The 25,431-nt window shown below is 41.2% G+C and overlaps 2 protein-coding genes across 6 annotated transcripts in view; one reads left to right on the top strand and one right to left on the bottom strand.

The window, feature by feature from the left end:
• MRPL13 (mitochondrial ribosomal protein L13) overlaps positions 1–6,487 on the bottom strand; it is a gene marked incomplete at its 3' end in the record, with an annotated part of 51,641 nt that extends 45,154 nt beyond the window's left edge. For both annotated transcript variants that reach the window (XM_084621157.1, XM_084621158.1), the window contains exons 1-2: positions 6,354–6,487; positions 4,996–5,119 (exon numbers count right to left, since the gene is read on the bottom strand). In XM_084621157.1, the coding sequence (XP_084477283.1) occupies positions 4,996–5,119; positions 6,354–6,380 (151 nt within the window). In that variant the 5' untranslated portion in view covers positions 6,381–6,487. The remainder of the gene's footprint in view (positions 1–4,995; positions 5,120–6,353) is intronic.
• The window catches only part of MTBP (MDM2 binding protein), a gene marked incomplete at its 5' end in the record, with an annotated part of 61,102 nt that continues 42,049 nt past the window's right edge, over positions 6,379–25,431 (top strand). For 2 of the 4 annotated variants that reach the window (XM_084621154.1, XM_084621153.1), the window contains 9 exons: positions 6,379–6,616; positions 7,923–8,003; positions 11,454–11,527; positions 11,627–11,778; positions 19,117–19,175; positions 20,201–20,345; positions 22,825–22,942; positions 23,700–23,834; positions 24,705–24,799. In XM_084621154.1, the coding sequence (XP_084477280.1) occupies positions 6,379–6,616; positions 7,923–8,003; positions 11,454–11,527; positions 11,627–11,778; positions 19,117–19,175; positions 20,201–20,345; positions 22,825–22,942; positions 23,700–23,834; positions 24,705–24,799 (1,097 nt within the window). Of the gene's footprint in view, positions 6,617–7,922; positions 8,004–9,333; positions 9,419–11,453; positions 11,528–11,626; positions 11,779–19,116; positions 19,176–20,200; positions 20,346–22,824; positions 22,943–23,699; positions 23,835–24,704; positions 24,800–25,431 lie in introns of those variants that run through there. The other 2 variants (XM_084621155.1, XM_084621156.1) reach the window with 2 other exon arrangements.

The following is a 25,431-nucleotide window of genomic DNA, read 5'->3' as shown; positions in this document are numbered from 1 at the left end:
GAGGATTCTGGGGGGGAAGACTTTTCCAGGAGGGCTCTTTCCCTCTTATATATTTGTTAGATGCTTGGTGGTGGCAGCAATAAAGTCAAAGGGCAAAAAGTAAAATAGTTTGTACCTTGGGGAAGTTTTAACCTAAGCTGGTAAAAATAAGCTTAGGGGGTTTTTCATGCAGGTCCCCACATCTGTACCCTAGAGTTCAGAGTGGGGAAGGAACCTTGACAGTGATTACTTTGGCAGGCACCATTGCTGTAAACAGGATAGTGGCATATGGTTCCAGGTGACTTCGGGATGCTACAGCAGCTGTGCTTTCTCTGCATTTGTTACCTTAAGGAGTGAGATATCAGCTAAAAATCACCACCTCCTGTGGAAAATGGTGCCGTTATTCAGTGCCAGTGCACTATACTCAGTTTCATGCAACCGAGCAACTCCCTCCTTGTTTTCCTCACCCCTGGCAGGTCATACTCACAATGGCTTGAGCTGAGAGTGGCAGTGGGCACAAGCACTCCAAAGCAGAAGTGTCAATAAACACAAACACTTCAGGAGAGCAACAGAAAGGGGGTGGACAGGAAGTTCTGAATCTTAAATTTCGCTTTCCATTCCTACTATACTGACAATAGTACCTCTGTGTGTTTTATCTGTAGCTGAGGCTGATGCAGCCTTGAGGGGTTCCCCCTGCACACCAGCGGAATGACTGACCCATATAAGGAAGAGGAAAAAAAGAGGACGCGGAAGGACATGTTCTGTGAGATCCTGCAAGCCAGTGCTGCATCAGACCTTGAACAGAGGACCTGGAGGGTGAATATTGCAGACCGAAAGGAGAAGGAAAGTGCAACAGGAGAAAGACGCAGGAAAAGGAGAGGGAGATGCACCAGGAAAGGCAGCCAACTCAGATGCTGCAGACTCTTGTGGATCTCCAGGTTCAACAATCCAGGGCTCAACGCCCTTTGCCCTCTGTGGAGAACTGAAACACAGCGCCTCCCTATACCCCCCTCAGCTTTCCTCATGGCCTGCACACCTACTCCTACCCATGTAAACCAGGGAAAGGCCTGGACAACCACAGCTTCACTTACACTGATCTGTGAGAGCCTCGGCTGATGTATGTGTAGCTACAAAGGACATCAATGTTCCTTCCTCTTCTTTACTAAGGTTCCTAAATTTTTTTAAGTTAAAGCTGAAGAACTTAAGTGTTTTTTTTTTTTGAGCTGTTTTCATAAGTGAAAGTTTTGTTTTGAAAGTTATTCATCTTTATTAGTTTACAACACATGGTGTATAATGCCTCCTGGCAGTGATAGTAGTGGTCTGGTATACTCACAACCAATAGGATCAGTGACAAACAGTGTAGTCATAACTGTACAGGAAGCATCCCAGCTTGCACTGTCAAGTGATATATGCACAGATATGCAGCAAGCACGACAATTCTGAAACAAGACCCAAACTGCGACGCCAGGTTGAGCACAGTACACTACAGCACATTCCTGGGGCTCACTGCTTTTTCAAAGCCTCTCTAAGGCACACAGCTCATCTGATAGCTGTTCAAACTCAGCAGACAGCCATTCTACCTTCACACCCACAGCAAAGTTTCCCCCTTTGTTTCACAAATATTATGCAGGACACAACAGGCAGCTATAACCATTGAGATATTTTTTGCACTGAGATCCAATCTGGTGAGTAAACACCACCAGCATCCTTTCAATCTACCAAAAGCACATTCAACTGTCATTTGTGTCAGCTGAGCCTGTATTTGAATCTTTCCTTGGTTCTATCAAGATGGCTCGGGTACAGGTTCAAGAGACAGGGTAGGCAGGATCCCTATTAGCATTTCAACATCGCCAATGGTAATCCATGGTCAGAAAAGAAGGCTCCTTCTTGTAGCTTTCTGAAGAGTACTGTGTCCTTAAATATGCAAGCAGCATGCACCTTTCCTGACCAACCAGTGAAGCATCACCGGTGATCCATCAGAGCTTGCATAACCATGTAAAAATAGCCCTGTTGATGTACTCTGTAGCAAGGTGCTCTGGAGCCAAAATAAGGATGTGCGTCACATCTATTGCTCCACCTCAGCTTGGGAACCGCACAGCTGCAAAGCCATCCACTATATTCTGCACATTGCTGAGAGTCTCAGTTCTGCGTAGCAGAAGACTATTAATGGTCCTGTACACTTGCATGGTAATGGCCCCCACAGTGGATTTTCCCACTCCAAAATGAATTCCCACTGATTGGTAGTAATCTGACATAACAAATTTCCACAGTGTGATTGTCACTTGCTTCTCCACTGTTAGCATAGGTCTCAGTTTGGGGTCCCTGTATTAGATGGCTATGGCAAGTTCAGCACACAGATCCAAGGAACGTGGCCTTATGCATCCGAAAGTTCTGCAGTCACTGCTTGTCATCCCAAACCTGCATTACGATGGGATCCCTCCGGTTAGTGCTCATTTCTCGGTCCCAGAAGTGGCACTCCACCATTTCCAGCTACTCCATAAATGCCACCAACAACCTTGAATTGGTTCTCGCTATGTCCCACAGCAAACTGATCACCAGAAAACTGTGCTCCTTGTGGTTCTTCTTGCAGCTTTGCAAATACCAGAGGATTGTGTGTATTGCGATTGAAACGCCCATGACAATAGTGCAGAGTGGTACAGGCTCCATACTTCTGTCAGAGATGTCAGACAGTGACAAGTCCCGTGCAGGTTTGTGGGAAATTGAAAATAGGTGCAAAAATTATGGGATAGATATGATATTATGGGATGGAGAACACTGCATTATGGGAAGCTGACCCCTTGCTCCCAGTCACCCTTGCATGAGTCTTTTCTCGCCAACCATGCTTTGCCAAAACTACGCAAAAGACAATGTGCTCAACAGTGGCAGGCTGCACACTGGGATACTTACCCAGGGTACATTGCACTGTGCATCAACACAAGCGCTCCTGGTAAGTACAAGCAGCGCCAATGCAAGGAGCCAAATACGTACACACACAAGCGATATACTAACTGTGGCGGATGTCAGGGTGGTTAAGCACTGGAATAAATTGCCTAGGGAGGTTGTGGAATCTCCATCACTGGAGATTTTTAAGAGCAGGTTAGACAAACACCTGTCAGGATGGTCTAGATTATACTTAGTCCTGCCATGAATGCAGAGGACTGGACTAGATGATCTCTCAAGGTCCCTTCCAGTCCTATGATTCTATGTATGCCAATGAAACTTGCATCAGCAAAACTTTGTAGACATGGCCTAATGCATGTATCTATACTATGCCAAGAGTCCTAGACCATTGTGATGTCAAATGAGACTCAACCAATCACCACCCCATCTACAGCTAATTTGCATACAACAATTTCATTGGTTGTAAAAGGAAGACTGCACACTCCAGTATACCCTCCATTTGCCATCCATACAAATCAAGACAATCCCCAAAACACGTAGCCCATCAATGCCCTCACACCCTCGTTTGGCACCTGCAGAAATCCACACAACTCTCCCAGAACTACACACAAACTGACCCAACCAGCACACACAACAAAAACCACAAACATCACTCAGAAGCCTAGCATTTCTATTCAGTCAGTGTGAAGCGATGGAAACAGGTATAAGCATGGTTTTTTGTTTACAATATCACCAGATTCGCAGTCTATTACTATCCAGCTATTTTCTGCTTTTTTTACACACAACTTTACAAATCATACCCATGCAACAGCACAGGCTTGCAGCTACTAGTAAATTTATAATTAGGAATATATTTTAAACGTTCCACTGGAGTGGGATAAAAAAGTAAAACTTGATACACATCTGTTTAAAAAAAAAGCAAAAGCAAGTAAGAACAAAAATACTGTCTACATTAGCTCTAATTCTTCAAGTTGCTCCACATGGGCAGATCCTCTCATTGCCTGTGCAATGCCTCAATGAAGGCAATGGGAACCTTCACATAGGTGTAGGTGTTTACCCACATGGGCTCTTTGCAGAATTGGATCCTCAGACTGCACAGCATCAAGGACCTGATACAAAATCCACTGAATTCAGTAAGAGTCTCTCCATAAACTTCAGGCCCTTTGTGAAAGGCAGCTGACTGGTGACTTCAGGTGTGCCAAAATAAATATAAATTAGATTTTTAATTATATTAAGAAATGTTTTTTCTGCTGGAAGATTCAGTGGTTTAAAAGTCAAAAAGCTCCAAAGAGCATTGGTGCTCTGCCTTAGCCCACCTCTCTTCAATGAATCACATACTGGCAAAGCTCCAGACTTATCCTCATGCAGAGAGGATTGTCATTGATGGAATTGGCTTAGCATGTTAGACTCCGCTCTCCTCTTCCATTCTTTCACAGCTGACTGGCATTTGCTTCCATACATGATGCACAGTGTAGGGAATATTACTATTATTATCTGTTTTACGGAAGTTGCTCAGAGGCCTCAAACCAGATTCATGACTCCATTATGCTAGATGCAGTACAAACACACAGGAAGATACAAAATCCCTACCCAGAGAAGCTTACAGTTAAACATAGTTAGGCCAGGGACCATGTGTTTATACACCATCTAGAAAAATGAGACCTATAAGTAGGGTGATCAGATGACAAGAACAAAATATTGGGACACATGGGGGGGCAGCCACAGGCTTGCCGCCCCAAGCAAAAAAAAAAAAAAGTCGGAGTGCTGCCGAAGCAAAATATCAGGACAAATGGCATCCCGACCATACATCAGTCGGGACGTGGGACAAACAACTAAATATCGGGATGTCTGGTCACTCTACCTATAAGTGCTACTGCAACGTAATTGTTCAGCATTAAATAATACACAGCCTAGCTTTATACGGAAGAATAGTTCAGTGACATAAAGCCTCAGGGAGAAAAAAAATGAAGGTGGGGACAAAATGGTGAGTCTTAAAGTTTGTAAAGAATACAGAAAACACAAAAACTTAAAAAAAATATGATTAATGAAACTGAAAGAAAAGGAAACTTACAAGCGAAGGAAATCAAGCTTTCCTCAGTTTACTACAATACTTACTTAGTGCATGATACATAGGTTTATGCTTCCCCTGAAGTCTGATTACACTCACGGCTGCAAGTTTTCCGGGTGGTTGCATCTTTCCATCTATGAGATACCAGGCTCTGGCAAAGGTAGCCCATTGCTAAAGAAGATTGACAAAGTTGTAGTTAATGTAGTAAAATAAATACACTCAGCCTAAATAACTCCACAAAACCACATACATGTTACGTATTTACAAGAAAATACATTAGATATTTTAGAGATTAACTACCATGATTTTTAACCAATATATAAATTAATTTTTAGGAAAAAAAACTTTAATAACTGTTTCTAAATACTGTACAAACATTAATGTCTGATTATATTTCCCCAAGATTTTAAGAAAGGGTGGGGGAAACTGTAAAGTGCTGTATAAATTATCTTCAATAGTGATAATGCTATGAGGAAATAGCTAGACGTCTTTTCCACTTTCTGGTATTGTTTTCAAAATCTACATGTCCTCTTATAAATTATTGCTAACTAACAAGATAATAAGAGTTATAGGCCATCATAATTCTGACTGCTTTCTTTACTTTCATCGGGGGTGGGGGGGGGGACGGGGGACGGACACAATTCTAAATGGAAGAATTACAGCTCTAATCCTGCAAGCACTTCATTAGTGAAGAGCAGGATCAGCAGGAATAGTTCTGTTGACTTCCATCGGTTGACTCTACGCCTGCAAACATTTACACACTTTACTTAATCCTGCAGACACTTAGGCACCGCCTACTGCACACATTTATGCAGAAGCTTAATTTTACTACTGTCCCAAGAGAGGTGCCCGATTGTTGGCAGAATCCCGGCCGAAGCGTTTGCAAGATTGAAGCCTATGTTTGTTCCTTCCTTTCTGTACCTGCCATGTTACTTGCTGCCCTACAAAATTAGCTGCCCCACGTGGGCACGGTGAGCTTTACTCCTCTCTCCAGGGAGGGGAAATACAGCAACGCGTGGAGGCTTTACCTGCAGGGAAAACTGCTAGGGAAATGCAGAGAGCCCTTCCCTTCCCTGCTCTGCAGCCCACGGCCTGCCGCCCTCCACAGGCCAGACGCATCCCCGGGAAGCGCCCCGGCCTGGAGGCCGCAGCCGGCTCTTGCGCCGTAGGGCAGGGACAACACAGCTCCTGGGGAGAGGGCCCCGCTCCCCGCCCCGCAGAGGCACCAGTCCCCGCAGAGGTGGAAAGGGAGGCACCAGGCCGAGGGCACGCAGCCAGTGAGGGGCGCAGCCCGCGCTCTCCCCTCCCCCGCTGAGAGGAGCCGCCTCAGCGGCCGGCCCGTGGGCTCCCGCGTCCCCTCACCCGGCGAGGAGCCCTGCCCGGGGCCGCGGAGGGGCCCGCTCACCTGGGCCGCCTTGGTGTAGCTAGCCATGGCGGACGAGCGGCGCGCCGGGGGAGCGGGTTCGCTGCCGGACCCGGACCCGGCCCCGACTCCCGGCGGCGGCGGGAAGCGGAAGCGGGGACGTTGGAGGCGGGAGCGGCCGGCGCTGGCTGCTGAGCGTCCCCCCGGGCGGAGGCGCCCGGCCGCGGCTATGGACCGGTACCTGCTGTTCGTGAGCTGGGAGGAGCGGAGAGCCCCGCGGGCCGGCGGCGCTGAGCGCGTAGCAGGTGCCGGCGAGCGGGAATCGCGGGTGGCCAGAGAGCCCCGGGGCGAGGAGCTCGCGTCCCGCGGTGTGGTGCGCCGCCCGGTGCGGCTCCTCCAGGCACAGCCAGAGGGGCGTCTCTCGCCGGGGGCGGGCGCTGGTGCGGTGGGCCCCGAGTGGGTGAGCCGGCTGGGGGCCACAGGAGTCGGGGGAGGTCTGGGTACAACCAGCTGCAAGCGTTGGGGGGCGGGCGAAGGGGTGACTAGGACCCCCCCCCGGCTCTGTGCGGGGCGACGCGTCCCTGAGAGGGGCCGTGGCATCACTTCCAGCGTTGTTCGCAGTTCACTGGGGTGGTCAAGACTTCGAGTCGTGGCTCGAGCGTCGTGCGTGTTTTCCCCTGCAGCGCGCATTCCTGGTGGGACGCGCCCCAGGTGTCGGGCAGGCTGAGCGTGGCGCAGTGGGCACACAAGTGCATTCATTCGCCACGCTGCCTTCCGCTCCAGGCCACCCCGGGAGCTCGGAACAGCTTGGTTTTGAGCCATCATCATTCCTTCCTAACCGGGAGAGCTTCGGAACAATCCCACCGTGCAGCCGGCCGGCAAGGGAGCGGGGCGTGTTTCCTAGAGGATAAAAGAGACCTGCAAAATTGTGGCGTGAGGTGTTTACATCGTGTGGTCATGTTTGCAGTGCACCGTCACACCGATGTATAGAGTGACAAATGAATCAATCGACAAATGAAAAAACAAAACCACAAAAAAGCTACCAAGTCACAAAGGGCTAGCTTCTGAGAGGTGCCCGCAACAGTTCTATGCTATGGCACATCTCAGAAGGAGGCCCTTTGTGACTTGGTAGCTTTTTTGTGGTTTTGTTTTTTCATTTGTAGATTAATTCATAGATTCTAAGGCCAGAAGGGAGCATTGTAATCGTCTAATCTGACCTCCTGTGTAACACAGTCCATAGAACTTCTCCAAAATAGTTTCTAGAGCAGATCTTTTAGAAAAAACATCCAGTCTTGATTTTAAAAATTGTCAGTAAGGGAGAATCTGCCCAGACCCTGGGTAAATTGTGGCAAGTTGAACTTTCTTATGGATGGGGAGGTGCAAGTTCCCATGATATTGCTCTTGTGAGTTCTCTTCCTGGCTGAATGTGTCACAACAAATTTCAGGCCTCAAAAGAGGCTCTTCTTTGCATATCCTTTAAAGGCACCCTCTGCTAAACAGACACTTGAGACTAACTGGATCTGCTGGGCTAACTAGCAAGTTTTCTGGCGTTTGCAAGAAAGGAAGGAATTGTTTTTGTATTTTCTATTAATAGAAACTTGTTTTTTGCAGGTATAACTACTGCAAATGTTTATAACCTTCTGAAAGAAAATTGTAGAACCTTTATAAATGAGGATGTAAGCACATTCCCAGGTAAATATAGTGGCAAACAGCAATATAAGGCAAATGTAATTGTGGTTATTGTTGTTTAACCATGGCTTGAAAAATTGTGTTCCCCGGGCAAATAGGAACGTTTGAATGAATGAATGTCGTCACTCTCTGCAGAATCTGTGCTTTCATTTTTTTTTAAATCCACAATTAAAGTTTCTAGCCATTATATTTTTGAAGAAAATCTTCCAAATGTGAAACAAGTATAACCAATGCAGATTTAGCCAGAAAAAACTCCTGACAGCCACAGTGTCTGCTCCAGCTTGTGGCTTTCCCAAGCTACAACAGGTGTTTTCATTGCTGTTCAGAAGGAGGCAGTACTGAAACTGACAAAAATAAGAGTCACTTTCATTTTGCTGCTGCTTGGGAAATGGTGAGGTCTTCCCTTGACTCCCCTTGCGCAGGAAGTAGCCAGGTGATTGGGGGTAAAAACCTCCACCCATCTTTGCAGCCAGGAGGAGGAGTTGTTTCAGGGGTATGAGGTGGAACAGAGAGAATTCTTTTTCTCTCTTCTAGCAATTGATTTAGGGGATTTAATGTGTTTTAGAAACCTTTGGGCAGGAAGCTGAAATGAAAGCTAGGACCTTAAAACAATGTCCTGGGATAGCGCTCTGACAGGAACCCCAGCATTTTCCTCGCCTTGCCCAGCAGCTTAGTGGAGGGAAGGGGGAGCGGGATGGGCATTGCCATGGACAGTCACATTTCCTTCTCCCACCTATTTTCCATATTTTTCTCTGGCTAATAGGCTTAGTTCTCTAGATATTAGGCGTCTGTAGAATTTCCAGGCCTTATGGATGAGTGTGGGCAGGAGAAAGAGGTGGAAGGACTGATGGGATAAGTTGAAAAGGAGAAGTAAAGTACATAGTGAGATTTTTGTTGTGAGACACTATGTAGGGAAAATGAGAGAGAGGCAGACACAAAAGGTGGGTGGATGGAGAAAAGGGGAAATGGATACAGAGGACAACTCAAGAAAAGATCATGATTTATCATAGGAAAGAAAGAAGAAAGCAACTGGAATGAAGCTAGGAAGGGAAAGAGGGCATAACACATGCAAGAGAGTTGTAATAATTTCCAAAGAGCTTGTCAAACTGTCCACTGTCAGTATTTTCACTAACTAGTATTTGAGCAAATTCCAGTGAAACATGTTGAATAATATAGTCAAATTATTTTTCTGCTTTTTCAGTAAAACCAAGTTGTAAGCTACATCATAAAAAAAGTATTAAATAGAACACTGACAATATTATAGTTAAATACAGTACATACTATCTGTTCTATTCCTTCACTTGAAAAGGTAAAGCTTGTCTGTGTGTGAAACAGTACTTTCTTGGGAGTCAGAGACTGTGGAAACAACTTTCACCTGAAATAAGGACCATTGCAAACTTCACACCTTCTGCTCTAAGGCAAGGCTCATCTCTTTGATTTTGTTGTCTTTAACATAAATATATAGACACGTACACTTAAAAAATAGCAAGCCCTACCACAAGGCATTCCACTACTCACACTTCTCTCAAGGGGAAATGATGAGAGAAGAAACAAAATGTGACAGATTTTATTCACATTTCTTAATCTACTACTGGAAGGTGCTCAAATACTATATGGATGAGCGTGGTATAAGAATCTGTATAGAATACAAGGTATGTGGCTTTGGGCAGTAGGAAATGTGGCCTCTCAGGTTTTTTTTATTTTGACTAGTAAGTGTCAGGTAAGCAAATGTTGTCCAAAAACTATATTAATCTACATGTTGTGTCTTGTTCCTAGCAGCCAGGGCACTGTGGTTTAGTGGCAGTAAAGTCAAATGGCAAGAATAGCAGACTGAGTTTTCTTCAGGTCTGCACTCGCTCATGGCAACTCCTTGTTCAGGTCATACCCATTGTGCCTTGGCTACGGACTGACTCTGTGAGGTGATGAGCTCCTTATCTCCCATGATCAGGCCCTTCATAATTATACTTGTGGTCCCAGGTTTTTTATTAATAATCATGTTCTTTGTGCCTTGGTTCATTTTAATGGATGTAAAACGTGTAAAGCTTGCAGAGGCATTCAGAGCCTCAAGTAATGAACATTTGTAAAGTGCTTTGAGATCCTCTGATGAACTTGTACAAATTTCTAAGGTGCCTGTTCTGGTATTTTTTGACAATACCTGAAATTCACTATTTAATTTGAGTATTATATTACTGATTTACTTAATAATCAACCTGTTAATCTCTGATAGCTGATGCATTTATGTGTGACTTACATAGCACAATTGTGACCTTACTGAGTACCATGGCTATAGCTTTATGCGTAGGTCAGGAATGACTGGATTTCAAAACAACTAAACAAAGTAATTTGTTAATTTTTAGGCAAAAGGGTGAATTAATTACTTTACAAAATATAATTAACTGATCTGGATATGTTCTGTTTGTTTACGGCCAGCCCATTACCTCCAGTGGACAGCTGATTATGAGCCATGAGGAGGGACCCCGCTTTTAAGTTAAGCAGTTTGAGAGAGTTATCAGACTACTGAGCTGGCAATGTTATTTTCAGTTTTAGGGAAGTCACTGCAATGCTTGCTGATTTAGGGAAAACATTACTCTCTCATTCTATCAACCATCTGAGCCATGCTGATGAGTGTTGTGATTCAGCTGAAGTATGTGCATAAATTGTGGGAGGGGATAATTGTGAAGAATCAAACTGAGAAATTCTCTTACATTATCCTTGGTACAATTAGAGGCTCACACATGATTCAGTGCCTGTGGCTTTAGTTGTGATACCAAAAGAAGACTAATGCGTAAGCAACAGTGGCATATTAAAAAGTACATGTTAAGCACGTTTTGCTACAAAACTAAGATGCAAATATGACCTTCCAATACTGGTAACTTTTACCATCTACAGATTCACCACCATTCAGTTTAGTGTGGCACGATTTGCAATTTTTATGCATGTCTTACCTATGCTACAATACAGCCACGCTGGGGGAACTGATTACAAGGCAGTTGCCCCCATTATTAATTGGTTTCAACCAGTCTGGAATGGAATCAATTTGTAGTGCAGGCTGGATCTTCAACATATCTGTAGGCTAAAGCCCCAATATTCTGCACATACTACAAATTAGGACATTTGTTAGCACATTGGGGGTAACTATGTTATAACCAGGTTACCTGACATGGTTGTATTTGTAACATAGGTCCTCAGATGACCAAAATAGAGCCTGCCCAGGACAGAGGGCAAATTATAGCCAAAAGAAAGCATCTTCGTTTAAAAGAAAAAATGGCTGTAGTTACCTGAAAAGTTATATATGACTGGGTTAGAAATTTAAGTAACTCAAGTAGTAAAGTAAGGTCACAAGTAAAAATCTTAATTCAAAATCTTTGTAAGAAGAAAATGAAATTGAAATAGGAAGAATGGACGTGTATGGATTGCTTTTGATGTTTAAAAATTTGTTTTATTCCTCTTTAGCATGTTCCGTGGCCGGCGTTCCAGGTATGAGGAAATGGTATTTTGCAAATCAAGTTATATATGATTTTTATCAGGTAAGAAGAAACACAGTTCTGTAACTCTTTAGCTGACTGTGCAAATTTTGATTAACATAAATCAGCACTTTGACTAATACGTTCCTTTTGCTTCATTAGTTTTGTAGTTCTGACTGGGAGGAGATCAATTTCGATGTGAAAAAAGATGAAAGTGAAAACTCTCTTCAAACCAGTATAGAAGAATGCCTGAGTGCTATTCAGAGTTTTGAGGAGGAAGATAGCAGCAGCAGAGAGTCACTGTCATTGACTGAGTATGTTTATTAAATTTTTATTGAAACATGTAGTGATTCAGATACGATACAGAACAAGGGAACCAAGTGAACTAATGAGTTCTTTTGATGATAGTTTGTGTCCATTTTAATTAATCAGTAATCCCTGAAAACCTTTAAATCCAAAATTCAGTGTGGTTTTTACATGACTCTTTACTTTAAAATATCTTAACTTTTATGGAATAACAAAATAACTATCTTACTAACCACTGAAATTTTTGTACGAAAAGAAATATTCTACTACGAAAATGCAGGATATAATAAAGTTTACATGGAAACCTTGACTTGGTTTGGAAACAGCATGCATATTTTCTAGCCAGAGGCAGACCCTACTTTTTGGTGCTTAATTAACTGGCAGCCCAATATTGTGAGTGGTGCTCTTAAGTTTTATCTTGCTTCCTGTGAATACCCAGTGAATGAATTCTTTTTCATTAGTTCTAACTGCTGGCTTAATTAAGATGCTGAGACAGGCATGAAACATATCCCCTTTTTGTTCTACATCAAGATGTTTGAATCAGTCAGTTAAACATAAATATAGGGGATTGATTTTTGTTCTCTGTTTTTTAAGAACTTTGACATCATTTCAAAGTATCACAAGATGTTTGTTTATGTTTGCTAATCTGTCATTTTACTTCTAGCTGTTCAGTGACTAGAATACCTAATACTCTGCCTGTCTTGAATGATGTGTGTATGCACAGTTAAAATTTATATTATATTCTTATATTTTATTTCCTCAAAAAGGTCCATTGTAGTGACATGTTCCAGGATTTTCAAAGGAGCCTGAGGCAGTTAGGTGCTCAAATCTCACTGAAATGCTGTAGGAGTTGGGTGTCTAATATAACTGGTCAAAAAAAATTTTGAAACGTTTTCCACTGGAGAATGCAGATTGGTCCGAATCAAAACCATTTCATGGGAATGTGCTGATTTTGACAACTTTGTTTTGACTTTATTGATTTGATTAATTTAATTTTGGTTTTTATAATAATTATAAAATATTACATTTAATACTAGATATTGGTTTGATGTTATTGAATTATTTTGTTGTTACCAAATTGAAATATTTGGAATTTTTGTTCCAAGGGAAATCTTGAATTTTGCCTTTTTGTTCCAAATGTGAACAAAAACAAATTTTGAAATGTCAGCATTTCTGACAGAACAGAAATTTCTGCTTCCAGTTAGTGCTCATGTATAACTACCTTAGGTCCCTTTGATAATCTCAGGTATAGCATATAATCTGTTAGAATTATGTTTAGTCTAAATCTCTTTTCATTTTATCATTTCAAGATAAAGTAAGTTTATGGAGAGAAAGGAGAGCAAACAAATGAGTAAAACAAGTTTAAATGCATGTTGAAAACTGAAAAACCTATAAAATCAGCCATACTGGGTCAGACCAAAGGTCCATCTAGCTCAGCATCCTGTCTTCTGACAGTGGTCAATGCCAGGTGCCCCAGAGGGAATGAACAGAACAGGTAATTATGAAGTGATCCATCTACTGTCGCCCATTCCCAGCTTCTGGCAAACAGAGGCTAGGGACACCATCCCTGTCCATCCTGGCCAATAGCCATTGATGAATTTATCTAGTTCTTTTTTGAACCCTGTTATAATCTTGGCCTCTACAGCACCCTCTGGCAAGGAGTTCCACAGGTTTACTGTGCATTGTGTGAAAAAATACTACTTTTTGTTTGTTTTAAACCTGCTGCCTATTCATTTCATTTGATGGTCCCTATTTCTTGTGTTATGAGAAGGAGTAAATAACCCCTCCTTATTTAATTTCTCTACACCAGTCGTGATTTTATAGACCTCTATCATATCTCCCATTAGTCATCTCTTTTCCAAGATGAAAAGTCCCAGTCTTATTAATCTCTCCTCAAACGGCAGCCGTTCCTTGTCCCTGATTATTTTTGTTGCCTTTATCTGAACATTTTCCAATTCCAATATATCTTTTTTGAGATGGGGCGACCACATCTGCATGCAGTATTCAAAGTGTGGGCGTACCATGGATTTATATAGAAGCAATATGATATTTTCTGTCTTATTATCTATCCCAGTGGTTCTCAAAGCCGGTACGCCGCTTGTTCAGGGAAAGCTCCTGGCGGGCCGGACCGCTTTGTTTATCTGCCACATCCGTAGGTTCGGCCGATTGCGGCTCCCACTGGCCGAACCTGTGGACGAGCAGGTAAACAAACCGGTCGGCCCGCCAGGGGCTTTCCCTGAACAAGCAGCAGCCTGGCTTTGAGAACCACTGATCTATCCCTTTCTTAATGATTCCCAACATTCTGTTCGCTTTTTTGACTGCTGCTGCACATTGAGTGGATGTTTTCAGAGAACTATCCACAGTGACTCCAAGATCTCTTTCTTGAGTGGTAACAGCTAATTTAGAACCCATCATTTTATATGTATAGTTGGGATTATGTTTTCCCATGTGCATTACTTTGCATTTATCAACATTGAATTTCATCTGCCATTTTGTTGCCCAGTCACCCAGTTTTGAGAGATCCTTTTGTAACTCTTCGCAGTCTGCCTAGGACTTACCTGTTTTGAGTATTGTATTATCCTCAAATTTTGCCACCTCACTGTTTACCCCTTTTTCCAGACCATTTATGAATATGTATAGTAGGACTGGTCCCAGAACAGACCCTTGGGGAACACCACCATTTACCTCTCTCCATTCTGAAAACTGACCATTTATTCCTACCCTTTGTTTCCTATCTTTTAACCAGTTACCAATCCAGGAGAGGACCTTCCCTCTTGTGCCATGACTGCTTACTTTGTTTAAGAGCCTTTGGTGATGGAGCTTGTCAAAGGCTTTTTGAAAATCTAAATACAGTATATCCACTAGATTCCCCCTTGTCCACATGCTTGTTGACCCCCTCAGAGAATTCTAGTAGATTGGTGAGGCATGATTTCCCTTTACAGAAACCATGTTGACTATTCCCCAACAAATTATGTTCATCTATGTGTCTGACAGTTTTTTGTTCTTTACTATAGTTTCAACCAGTTTGCCTGGTACTGAAGTCAGGTTTACCAGCCTGGAATTGCTGGGGTCACCGCTGGAGCCCTTTTTAAAAATTGGTGTCACATCAGCTATTCTCCAGTCATTTGGCACAGAAGCTGATTTAAATGTTAGGTACAGTTAGTAGTCCTTCAATTTCACATTTGAGTTCCTTCAGAACTTTTGAGTGAATACCATCTGGTCCTGGTGACTTATTACTGTTTAGTTTATCAATTTGTTCCAAAACCTCCTCGAATGGCACCTCGACCCGGGACAGTGCCTCAGATTTGTCACCTAAAAAGAATGCCTCTGGTTTGGGAATCTCCCTCACATCCTCAACCATAAAGACTGATGCCAAGAATTCATTTAGTTTCTCTGCAATGGCCTTATCGTCCTTGAGTGCTCCTTTAGCATCTTGATCGTCCAGTGGCCCCACTGGTTGTTTAGCAGGCTTCCTGCTTATCATGTACTTAAAAAACATTTTGCTCTTACTTTTTGAGTCTTTGGCTAGCTGTTCTTCAAATTCTTTTTTGGCCTTCTTAATTATATTTTTACACTTCATTTGCCAGAGTTTATGCTCCTTTCTATTTTCCTCACTAGGATTTAACTTCTCCTTTTTAAAGTATGCCTTTTTGTCTCACTGCTTCTTTTACTTTGTTGTTTAGCCATGGTGGCTCTTTTTTGATTCTCTTACTATGTTTTTTAATTTGGGATATGCATTTAAGTTGAGCCTCTATTATGGCGTCTTTAAAAAGTTTCCATGCAGCTTGCAGGGGTTTTACTTTTGGTGCTGTGCATTTTAATTTCTGTTTAACTAACCTCCTCATTTTTGTGTAGTTCCCCTTTCTGAAATTAAATGCTACCGTGTTGGGCTGCTGCGGTGTTTTCCCTGCCACAGGGATGTTAAATTTAATTATATTATGGTCATTATCACCAAGTGATCCAGCTATATTCACCTCTTGGACCTGATCCTGCGCTCCACTTAGGACACATCAAGAATTGCCTCTCCTCTTGTGGGTTCCAGAACTAGCTGCTCCAAGAAGCTGTCATTTAAGATGTCAAGATACTTTATCTCTGCATCCTGTCCTGAGGTGATATGTACCCAGTCAGTATGAGGATAGTTGAAATCCCCCATTATTATTGAGTTATTTACTTTAATAGCCTCTCTAATCTCCTTGACCATTTCACAGTCACTATCACCATTCTGGTCAGGTGGTCAGTAATATATCTCTACTTCTATCTTCTTATTATTCGAGCATGGAATTGCTATCCATAGAAATTCTATGGTACAGTTTGGTTCATTTAAGATTTTTACTTCATTTGACTCTGTGCTTTCTTTCACATGTAGTGCCACTCTCCCATCAGCACGACCTGTTCTGTCCTTCTGATATATATTGTACCCTGTTATTACTCTGTCCCATTGATTATCCTCATTCCATCAAGTTTCTGTGATGCCTATTATTATCAATAATCCTCATTTAATACGAGGCACTCTAGTTCACCCATCTTATTATTTATTTAGACTTCTAGCATTGGTATATAAGCACTTTAAAAACTTGTTACTTTTTAGCTGTCTCCCATTACATGATGTAATTGAATGAGACTTTTTTTCATTTGACTGTTTCTCATCAAATCATACCTGTATTTTATCTTCCATACTCTCCTGCTTACTAAGACATAGGGAATCTCCATTAGTAGATCCTTCCCTAAGGGATGTCTCTGTCCGAACCACATGCTTCTCTGTACCTGTTGGCTTTCCCTCAGCCCTTAGTTTAAAAACTATAAAATGTGCTAATGCATCATGGGGAGAAATTGCCACTAGAAGAGCCAGTCAGTTATTCTCTGAAACATAGCATCTTTATAAAATAGATAGCAGTGTGTCTTCAAATATACTTTTAAAATCAGGCTTTTAGTTTTTGTATACTCACTTTTGTTATTCTGATGATAATCTACAAAAAATATTTCCAAGTAACACCAGTTTTAGGATCTTCTCTACAGCATTTTTGACTTTGCCAAAATGCTCTAATGTAGACCATTCTACCGCAGATGTAACCACCAAGCACTTGGGTAGGTGCCATGTGTCTACACTCACAACTTCTTCCAAGTGTGCACTGACATTCATACCACTGTTATTTCACTTACTCTGAGCAAAGATAAACACAGTTGCATCCTCCACTGTGTCCCTCTGCACCACTGTAATGCCAGAATTGCCAGAACATGCCAGTTGCAATAGTGCTACCCAGTGCTACTCCACAGTGTTCTTGCCCACAGTTCAGTGACATCTCTGATAGGTCTCTGTCACTTATCTACTCACACTCCATCCCCTCTATGTAGGCCAGAGAACAGATGAGGCAGTACTCATCTGGTCTTGGCTCTGCTTTTCACTTGCCTTTGCCATTTTCTCCTCCTCCTTGTTTTTAAAGGCACAGAGTCCTAATACAAGCAAAACTGAATGTTAGGTTTTTCCCTTTGGCTTTTCAACAATGTATAATCTGCATAATAAAGCCTTTGTATAATTGAAACATGTTAGAACTCCAACAATAAACTTTTCAAAGGGGAAGTGGTTATGCCTCATGGGGAGCCTAGCGGGATCTCTTCCATCACAGCAAGGCTTACACTGCTCCCCTCACAACATCTTAGTGGAGATACAAAAGAGAAGGAGATGGTTAACCCAACAATAATAACTAGGGCCCTACCAAATGCACGGTACATTTTGGTCAATTTCATGGTGATAGGATTTCTAAAATAGTAAATTTCATGATTTCAGCTATTTAAATCTGAAATTTCATGGTGTTGTAATTGTAGGAGCCCAGCTCTAAAGGCAGAGCTGCCGCCAGCTGTAGCGCAGAAGTGGTATGGTACTGTCACCCTTACTTCTGTGCTGCTGCCGGCAGAGCTGGGCCCTCAGTCAGCAGCTGCCACTCTCCGGCCACCCAGCTCTGAAGGAAGCAGCTCAGAAGTAAGGATGTCATGGTACGGTATTGCCATCCTTACTTCCGGGGTGCTGCTGGCAGGGTGCTGCCTTCAGAGCTGGGCATCTGGCCAACAGCCACTGCTCTCTGAAGGCAGCACAGAAATAAGGGTGGCAATACCCCGAGCCCCCTAAAATAACCTTGTGATCCCCCTGCAACTCCCTTTTGTGTCAGGACCGCCAGTTTGAGAAACGCTTGTGTCCCCCGTGAAATCTGTGTAGTATAGAGTAAAAGTACACAAAAGACCCCAGATTTAACAGTTTGTGATGCGTTTTTCATGGCCATGAATTTGGTAGGGCCCTAATAATAACTAAAAATCCAAAAAGCAAAACAGCTATGTCACAAAACGTGAACTCATGAAAGTAATCACAAAAAAACCCAGTAATAGGAACACAAGCTTCTTGCCTCCTCAAGTGTAACCACTCCAAAAAGGGGATGGCTCACTCTTGCAGAAATCAGCACGCTAGGTCTAAAGTTGATTCATTGTAACACAGCATTTGCTCAGGTGACTTGAATTCAGGGAAGAGCTTAAGAAAAAATCCCCAAAACTTCGGTTCTAAAGAACAAATTACAAATCTTGATAGTGAGGAAATGGCAACATAGAGCACAGGTTGTTAACATATAGAGTAGTTGGCATTCTAGAGATATTGGGGTGGTTTTTTTTAATCTTAGAGGGAACCAATTGACTACACTTTTCTTCTGGCTGTTTAAAATCTTAGATACTTAAATTCCTACCGTTTTTAAGTTTAAAATCTAGGCTTTTATGTAGTGTATATGGTGTATGTTCTTATGCTGTCACTTGTACCAAGATAAGGCATGCCTTGCACGTCTCTTCTGGAAAATAATATTACACATGTAAATGTAGTAGATTCTGTTGCAATAGGTAAATGTGTAGCACTGAGAATGAAACTACTCATATTAAATGTAAGTAGTAAAATACATAGGATGGATAGTTATCCATTATTGTTAATATGTTGATAGCTATAGTACTACAGAGCAGAAGATTGTAAAGAGCTGTAAATGAAGCTGAAGATTTTACCTTTGGTTACTCGCTTTGAGAGGCAGCATAGACTAGTGGACAGAGCACAGAGCTGGGAGCCAAATACTCTTGAATTCTAAACCCAGTTCTACCACTGACTCTGTGGCCTTAGGTTAAGTGATTTCTCCATCTGCCTTTGTGTCCCTGTGAGTAAAGTGGAAATGTCAGTGATTCCTTGCAGGGTTTATATGGTAATTGCTTCGTGCTTTAAAGACGTAATATACTTTCATGAAGTGCTAAATATCATTACAGGTAATTTAGTTCTGGATAATTTTGTATATAAACTTTTTCAGTCTGGTAATCCTTTTTAATTTCAGTGTCTATGAAGAATCTGCAGAGAGTCTACATCAGTTATCGGACAAGCTCCCTGCTCCTGGTAATTTCACAGAAAGGCTAGTGTTTATCGTGAAGGTCCCTGTTCTGAGGAGCTTGCAGGCTAAGGACAGACAGACAGAAGTTAAGGGAATGGGAGCAACAAATGGGGAATTTTTAAATGTCAGCTAGTTTCACTCTAGGTGGCATTGCAGAAGTGGATACTTTAGTGACTTAAACATGGACTGGATATTTGCCTTGTGAATAAGCTCAGGGAGGTTGGACCATGCATGTGGTGGGGGCTGTGTGGAAGAAGTGATGGAGGTAACTGATTGTGAGAAGGCAGATGGAGGTTGAGAACATTGGCAGAGAGGGGGTGGAGGGTAGGTAACATGAAGCCCAATGTGCAAGTGTGAATAGGGAGGGGGAATTAGAGAGTTTTGAAGCTTACATTTGATTCACTAGCTGATGGGTGGCGGAAGTGGGTGTGGAGTGTTAGTGGAGAGATCCAAAGGAGAGTGATGATCAAATCAACAGGCAAGGAAAATGACTGGACTGAAGTGAGCGATGTGTGATTTTTTTTGGGAGGTCAGAGTGGAGGATGTTGCAGGGTTCAAGGCAGGATATAGAGGGTCTGAATGGCGGATTTCACTGTGAGGGATGGAAAGAAAAGTACACACCTTGAAGAGGTTGAGGAGGATGAAACCAGACACAGCCTGGCAAGGGAGAAGGGGGAGTCAAAAATAATCTGTGTATCATTGACTCGAGTCACAGGGCTGGAGTTGTTGATGGTGATAGAGAAGGGAGGGAAGTAGAGAATGTTTGGGAGAGAAGATAATGCGTTTTGGTTTTCCTGTGGAGCATAAGCTGGTGACAAGACATCCAAGAGGAGATGCTAAAGAGACAGGCTGAAATTCCAATAGCAGTGTTTCAAATCTTGTTCCTACATTTCTTGATTCTGCCCCTTTAAACATATCTGATCTCCATCAGCAGTAAAACCTATCTTCTATAGAATGTTTTATAAATTTGGCTTACTCTTTAAAATGAGATGAATGCAATTAATGCACACCATGTGTGTTTTATTTACAGGAAGAGCCATGGTTGATGTAATACTACAGTCTTCTGAAAGAGATGCCCCCAAGTTAAAAGACTGCTTACCTGCTATTGGTGCCCTGAAACATCTGAGAGAATGGCATTCTGCAAAAATCACTATAGCAACAAATGACTATAAAGGGTACGATTTTTTTAGTTGTTCAAGCAGGTTCGTTATTTGTTTTGCGTCAACATGCGCTACTGCTTTTAATAAAGCTCATGCAATGTCTTCGTTCTTGACAGGTATTCTTTAGGAAAGTACAGATTTCTCTCTTCTCGTTATTTAAGAGGAGGAGCTATCCAGACAATTCTGTTGCTGTAAATACATGCTTTCAGCAAAGGGGCCGACAGAAATGCAAGCATTTAAAAAGCTTCCTTAATATCTAGGGCAGTGGTCTCCAAAGTGGGGTGCGCGAGAGCCCCCATGGGGGTGCGCGGCCAGAGGAGCCCCCCCAAAGCAGCGCTGACCCTTCGGCGGCACACTGGTGGCAGCTTTTTCCTTTTTTTGCTTCCCCAGAGCTGGCCCTGGGGGTGCGCGATCCAAAAAGTTTGGATACCCCTGGTCTAGGGCACATTATATAAATATATTTTATCTCATTTTACTCAACTTTCCCTCATATATCTAGTTTTCCCTGATATCCTGGCTTCATTTTACATAACCTATTGTATAAAGTTAATATGTTACAACACGCAATTATTATTGATTAACTTTGAATCTGGGTTTGTAATTTTTATAAAATGGGAATTGTCAAGGTTCCTTCCCCACTCTGAATTCTAGGGTACAGATGTGGGGACCTGCATGAAAGACCCCCTAAGCTTATTCTTACCAGCTTAGGTTAAAAGCTTCCCCAAGGTACAAACTGTTTTACCTTTTGTCTTTGAACCTTTATGCTGCCACCACCAAAGTAAGTGCCCACTTGGAAACGTCTCTCCCCCCCCCCCCCAAATATCCTCCCAAGCACTACACCCCCTTTCCTGGGGAAGGCTTGATAAAAATCCTCACCAATTTGCATAGGTGAACACAGACTCAAACTCTTGGATCTTAAGAACAATGAAAAGCAATCAGGTTCTTAAAAGAAGAATTTTAATTGAAGAAAAAAGAATCACCTCTGTAAAATGAGGATGGTAAATACCTTACAGGGTAATCAGATTCAAAACATAGAGAATCCCTCTAGGCAAAACCTTAAGTTACAAAAAGACATAAAAACAGGAATATCCATTCCATTCAGCACAACTTATTTGATCAGCCATTTAAACAAAACAGAATCTAACGCATATCTAACTAGATTGATTGCTAACTCTTTACAGGAGTTCTGACTTGCATTCCTGCTCTTGTCTTGGCAAAAGCATCGCACACACAGACAGACCCTTTGTTCTCCCCCCCTCCAGCTTTGAAAGTATCTTATCTCCTCATTGGTCATTCTGGTCAGGTGCCAGTGAGGTTATCTTAGCTTCTTAACCCTTTATAGGTGAAAGGGTTTTTCCTCTGGCCAGGAGGGATTTAAAGGTGTTTACCCTTCCCTTTATATTTACAACAGGAATCAAGTTGCTATTTTTGCCTTTTGAAGTTAAGACTATTGACTTGAATATTTTTAATTACACCCAAGTTTGTTGATTGCCTATTACCCTCCCACCTAGTCAGCTCAGTGTAAAATATAGAATGCCTTTGATATGTTTTATTTTTAACCACAAGTCACTTCAGCTGCTTTTTTCCCAATGAAGAGAATTGGGAACTAGAGTAGGGGTGCCTAAGCTTTGGGTCCAATAGGTAGGCTCAGTCATCCATAGTCTTGCTGTCATTTGCCATAACCATGTACTTCCTTTCAAATCCAAGTCTGGCATTTGGGACAGAGGGTTAATCCCATAATATGTTACCTTGCTTGAGACCTGGTCAATAGAATTGTGATAAAACAAGGAAACTAAATGCGTAGTCCTGAAATAAACACCTATAGCTAGAGAAAATATTTACTTGTCGTAAGACACCTGCTAATACACAAAGAGGGAGATGAAAAACTATCATGATCAATTTATCACAATGGAAAATTCCTTCCTAGTTTCAAGTATGGTAGTCAACACTTCCCTGTGCAACCTGCTTTGGATCAAGTAGGCTTAGCTCCGTGCTGTGCTGAATATCCCTTATCCATAATGAGGCAACCTGTTCCTGCTCTTTCAACATGTAAACCCACACAAACAATGAACAAGGGTAGGGAGATCTTCTAGTTGGCAAGAGAAGCCAATGTCTTCCCTTTCCATACATGCCTCCTTATTCCCCTTTGTACACAGAGATGGCCAATAGTAGGACGTGCAGACCACAAGACTGGTAATTACAGGCCGACTTATTTTGCCAAGCCAGTCATTGCTTGATACAGGCCAGTGCATCCTACTGTCATCTTGGTGGAGCACGGAAACACCTTCCCCTACAGAAGGGGGAGCCAGCATTTCTGTAAAAGTTTGTACTTTTCAGAGTACAAAGTTATACATATTTCTCTGTGTTCACATATTTTCAGAAGTCTGTGTTTAGTGCTAACATTTAGTAGATACATTGGATTAAACCACATAGCATGTTAATTTGTAAAACTAGATGAAATATGAGATTCATTCTTTTTTCTTTACATTTACAGTGGCTGGCAAAAAATTGCAGACTACCTATCAGCAGATGTTGTGGCTTCAGATAATCTAATAAATATTATTGATTCAAAAGAGCTGTGGAGAGGAGAGATTCAGATATGGGAAAGAAAGGTAAATTAATTTTTTCTAGTTTTGGTTAACTTTGTTTTGGTTCACTGTGTACACATGCTGTATGAAATTGTTATGGGATATATACTGTATTATAAATGCTTAAACTTCCTGCTTTCATCTGAATTTTTTAACAATCTAATTATATAGAAACAAGTTTTAATCATTAAGACTTTTTTTCTAAACGGAGACAGTACAAGCTGACTTTTTTTTTTTTTTTTGTAATTCAGTATATCTAAACTGTGGAGTTTCATGATTTAGGGGCCTAACTTTAGGTACCATTCTTTTTACCCTCTTTACCTTAGGTTTGTGTGTGTGTGTGTGTTTCTAAGCCAAATCTTTTGTTGTTCATGACAAGCCATTATCCTCTTTCTGTGCTATTTTGTAGTACTCAGATGAAAACCCACATCTAGCACAAAAGCAGCAACCATTCAACTGTAGAAGACTCTGCTTGTGTTTGCAATGTCTTAATCTTGAGTACATTGCCTGGTGATCCAACCCTAATATTATTTGTACTTAGTTGTTTGTTGAAATCTGTTGGGCCATATCCTTTTAAAGTAATTGTGTATTTAATTGACTGAAGAAAAATGGGTTTATTAAAATAATGCTTTGCTTTATGTAAACTTTATTTAATTCTTCATCCGCTAGTTGCACCAAATGCTTGATATGCAAGAACATGAACATTTTTCTAACCTAATTCATCCCATTAATGTCAGGCTTTGTATCTGCCTTTTTAAAATATTCTATCTATTTTCTTTAGTTTGGATTTGAAGTTAGGTTTCCAAAATTTTGCATAAAGGGTGTCTCGGCCAAACCATTCAGCACATCACATTTAAATACTTGCTTTGCTGCCAAGAAAACAGCACAATCAAAGACTACTAATATTTTGCCAGAGGTAAGGCCTGTGTTTGATCTTTCTTTGAACTACAGTAGTTCACTTTTTTTACCTTCCTGAGGAAATTAATAATGAGGGAAGCGATAGTCAGGATTCAAAAACAAATATAAAAGTACTGACTCTATAATGTACAGCTCTTAAGGCTTATCTTGTTCATATTTTTGTCTGGATAGTATCTGTAATATTTGATCTAATTACATGCCTAAAATGTGACACTACGTTCCCAAAGTAGAAACGAAAAATGGTTCTGATTTCTTAGCTTTCAAAAAATTTAATGTTAAATACTACTGTAGCATGTTGGAAGCATATATTCATTTATTTACTTGTACAAATACACTTTATTAAACACTTTTTTCTGAAAATTGCTTGTACCATTTTTACCCAGTGGAAATTGGTCGTCTTTTTTAAAGTTTAAAAATCTAAATCCATTTATTGGTGGAAACTACTTAATATGAAACCCCTTTAATGTAACCACATATATGAATTTTAATAGTTTTTTACAGTTAAAGCTTCTAAATATATTTTGTCCTTAATTGTATGGTCTTGGATGATTTGTATTTGTAGTATCTGAGGGAAGATGGGCTCAGAAGCAGCCCTGCACATATTATTTCATATGTATATTCTAAGGAATCTATTGGAAGAATTGTTTTAGGCACATTTCATAAGTTTGCCCTTTTAAGATGTTTAATTATATTTTAATTTGGCTATATTGCAAAACCTTCCTCTATTTCTCACTCCCACCTCCCTGCTTCAGATGTGTTTCTAAATAAGGACCCAGTTCAGCAAAGCACTTAAAGCAAATGATTAAGTCCCACTGAAATAATATCTAAAATATAAAAGTTACAAATTCTGAATTTAATTTCTTTTCAGGTTTTTCATTATTATGGTCCTGTGTTAGAATTCATGCGGCTGGTGGTGCTCTCAGATCTGCCATCCTATTTTGTATCAGATCTTGAATTTGAACTGTATCCTTTTGTTTCAAAGCTCCTCTTTCCCCCCCGGTGTTTGCAAAGTGGGGGAAGAGGACGGGGGCTGTGGTGGGCTACCTTAATTTGCTATACTTATGATGTATATTTAGTTATGCCAAAGGTGCCTAGGCACCTTTTAGCGCTTCTATAAAACGAAATAAAATAAAGATGCATATTAATATTATAAAACTATTTTTCTGATTATATTACCAATTACATCAAGTACTGTGCAGGATGTGAGACTATGGTAATGTTTACCTTTCTATAGCACAGTAATACTTCTCTTGTTATAGAAATCTGTGATTTAAAAAAAAACTTTCAAAAAAAATATCTCTGGGTGCATGAAAGTTTTAACATATTTGCAATTTCCTGAGGATGTTTAATAAGATCTAATTATAAATAGGTGATATTAGAACTGGAATGTCTAATGAAAAGTTTTCTCCATATGGAGGATTTCAGATAAAATAAACTATATTCAAGTGATTCAGTAAATTCAGAGTTAAAATTAAAGCTAAAGCAGATGCAGAATATCTTCATATCTGAAACACTTTCCTTAAAGACAAAACTTTCAGCTAGTTTAACACATTTTTTTTACAAACAGCATAAAATATGTATAAACTTTTCCTGAT

The sequence above is a fragment of the Lepidochelys olivacea genome (genome assembly GCF_965140295.1).
Source record: "Lepidochelys olivacea isolate rLepOli2 genome assembly, chromosome: 2".
Lineage (NCBI taxonomy): Eukaryota > Metazoa > Chordata > Testudines > Cheloniidae > Lepidochelys > Lepidochelys olivacea.
Note: the sequence above shows the minus strand (reverse complement) of the source record. Positions and strands in the feature narration are given on the sequence as shown.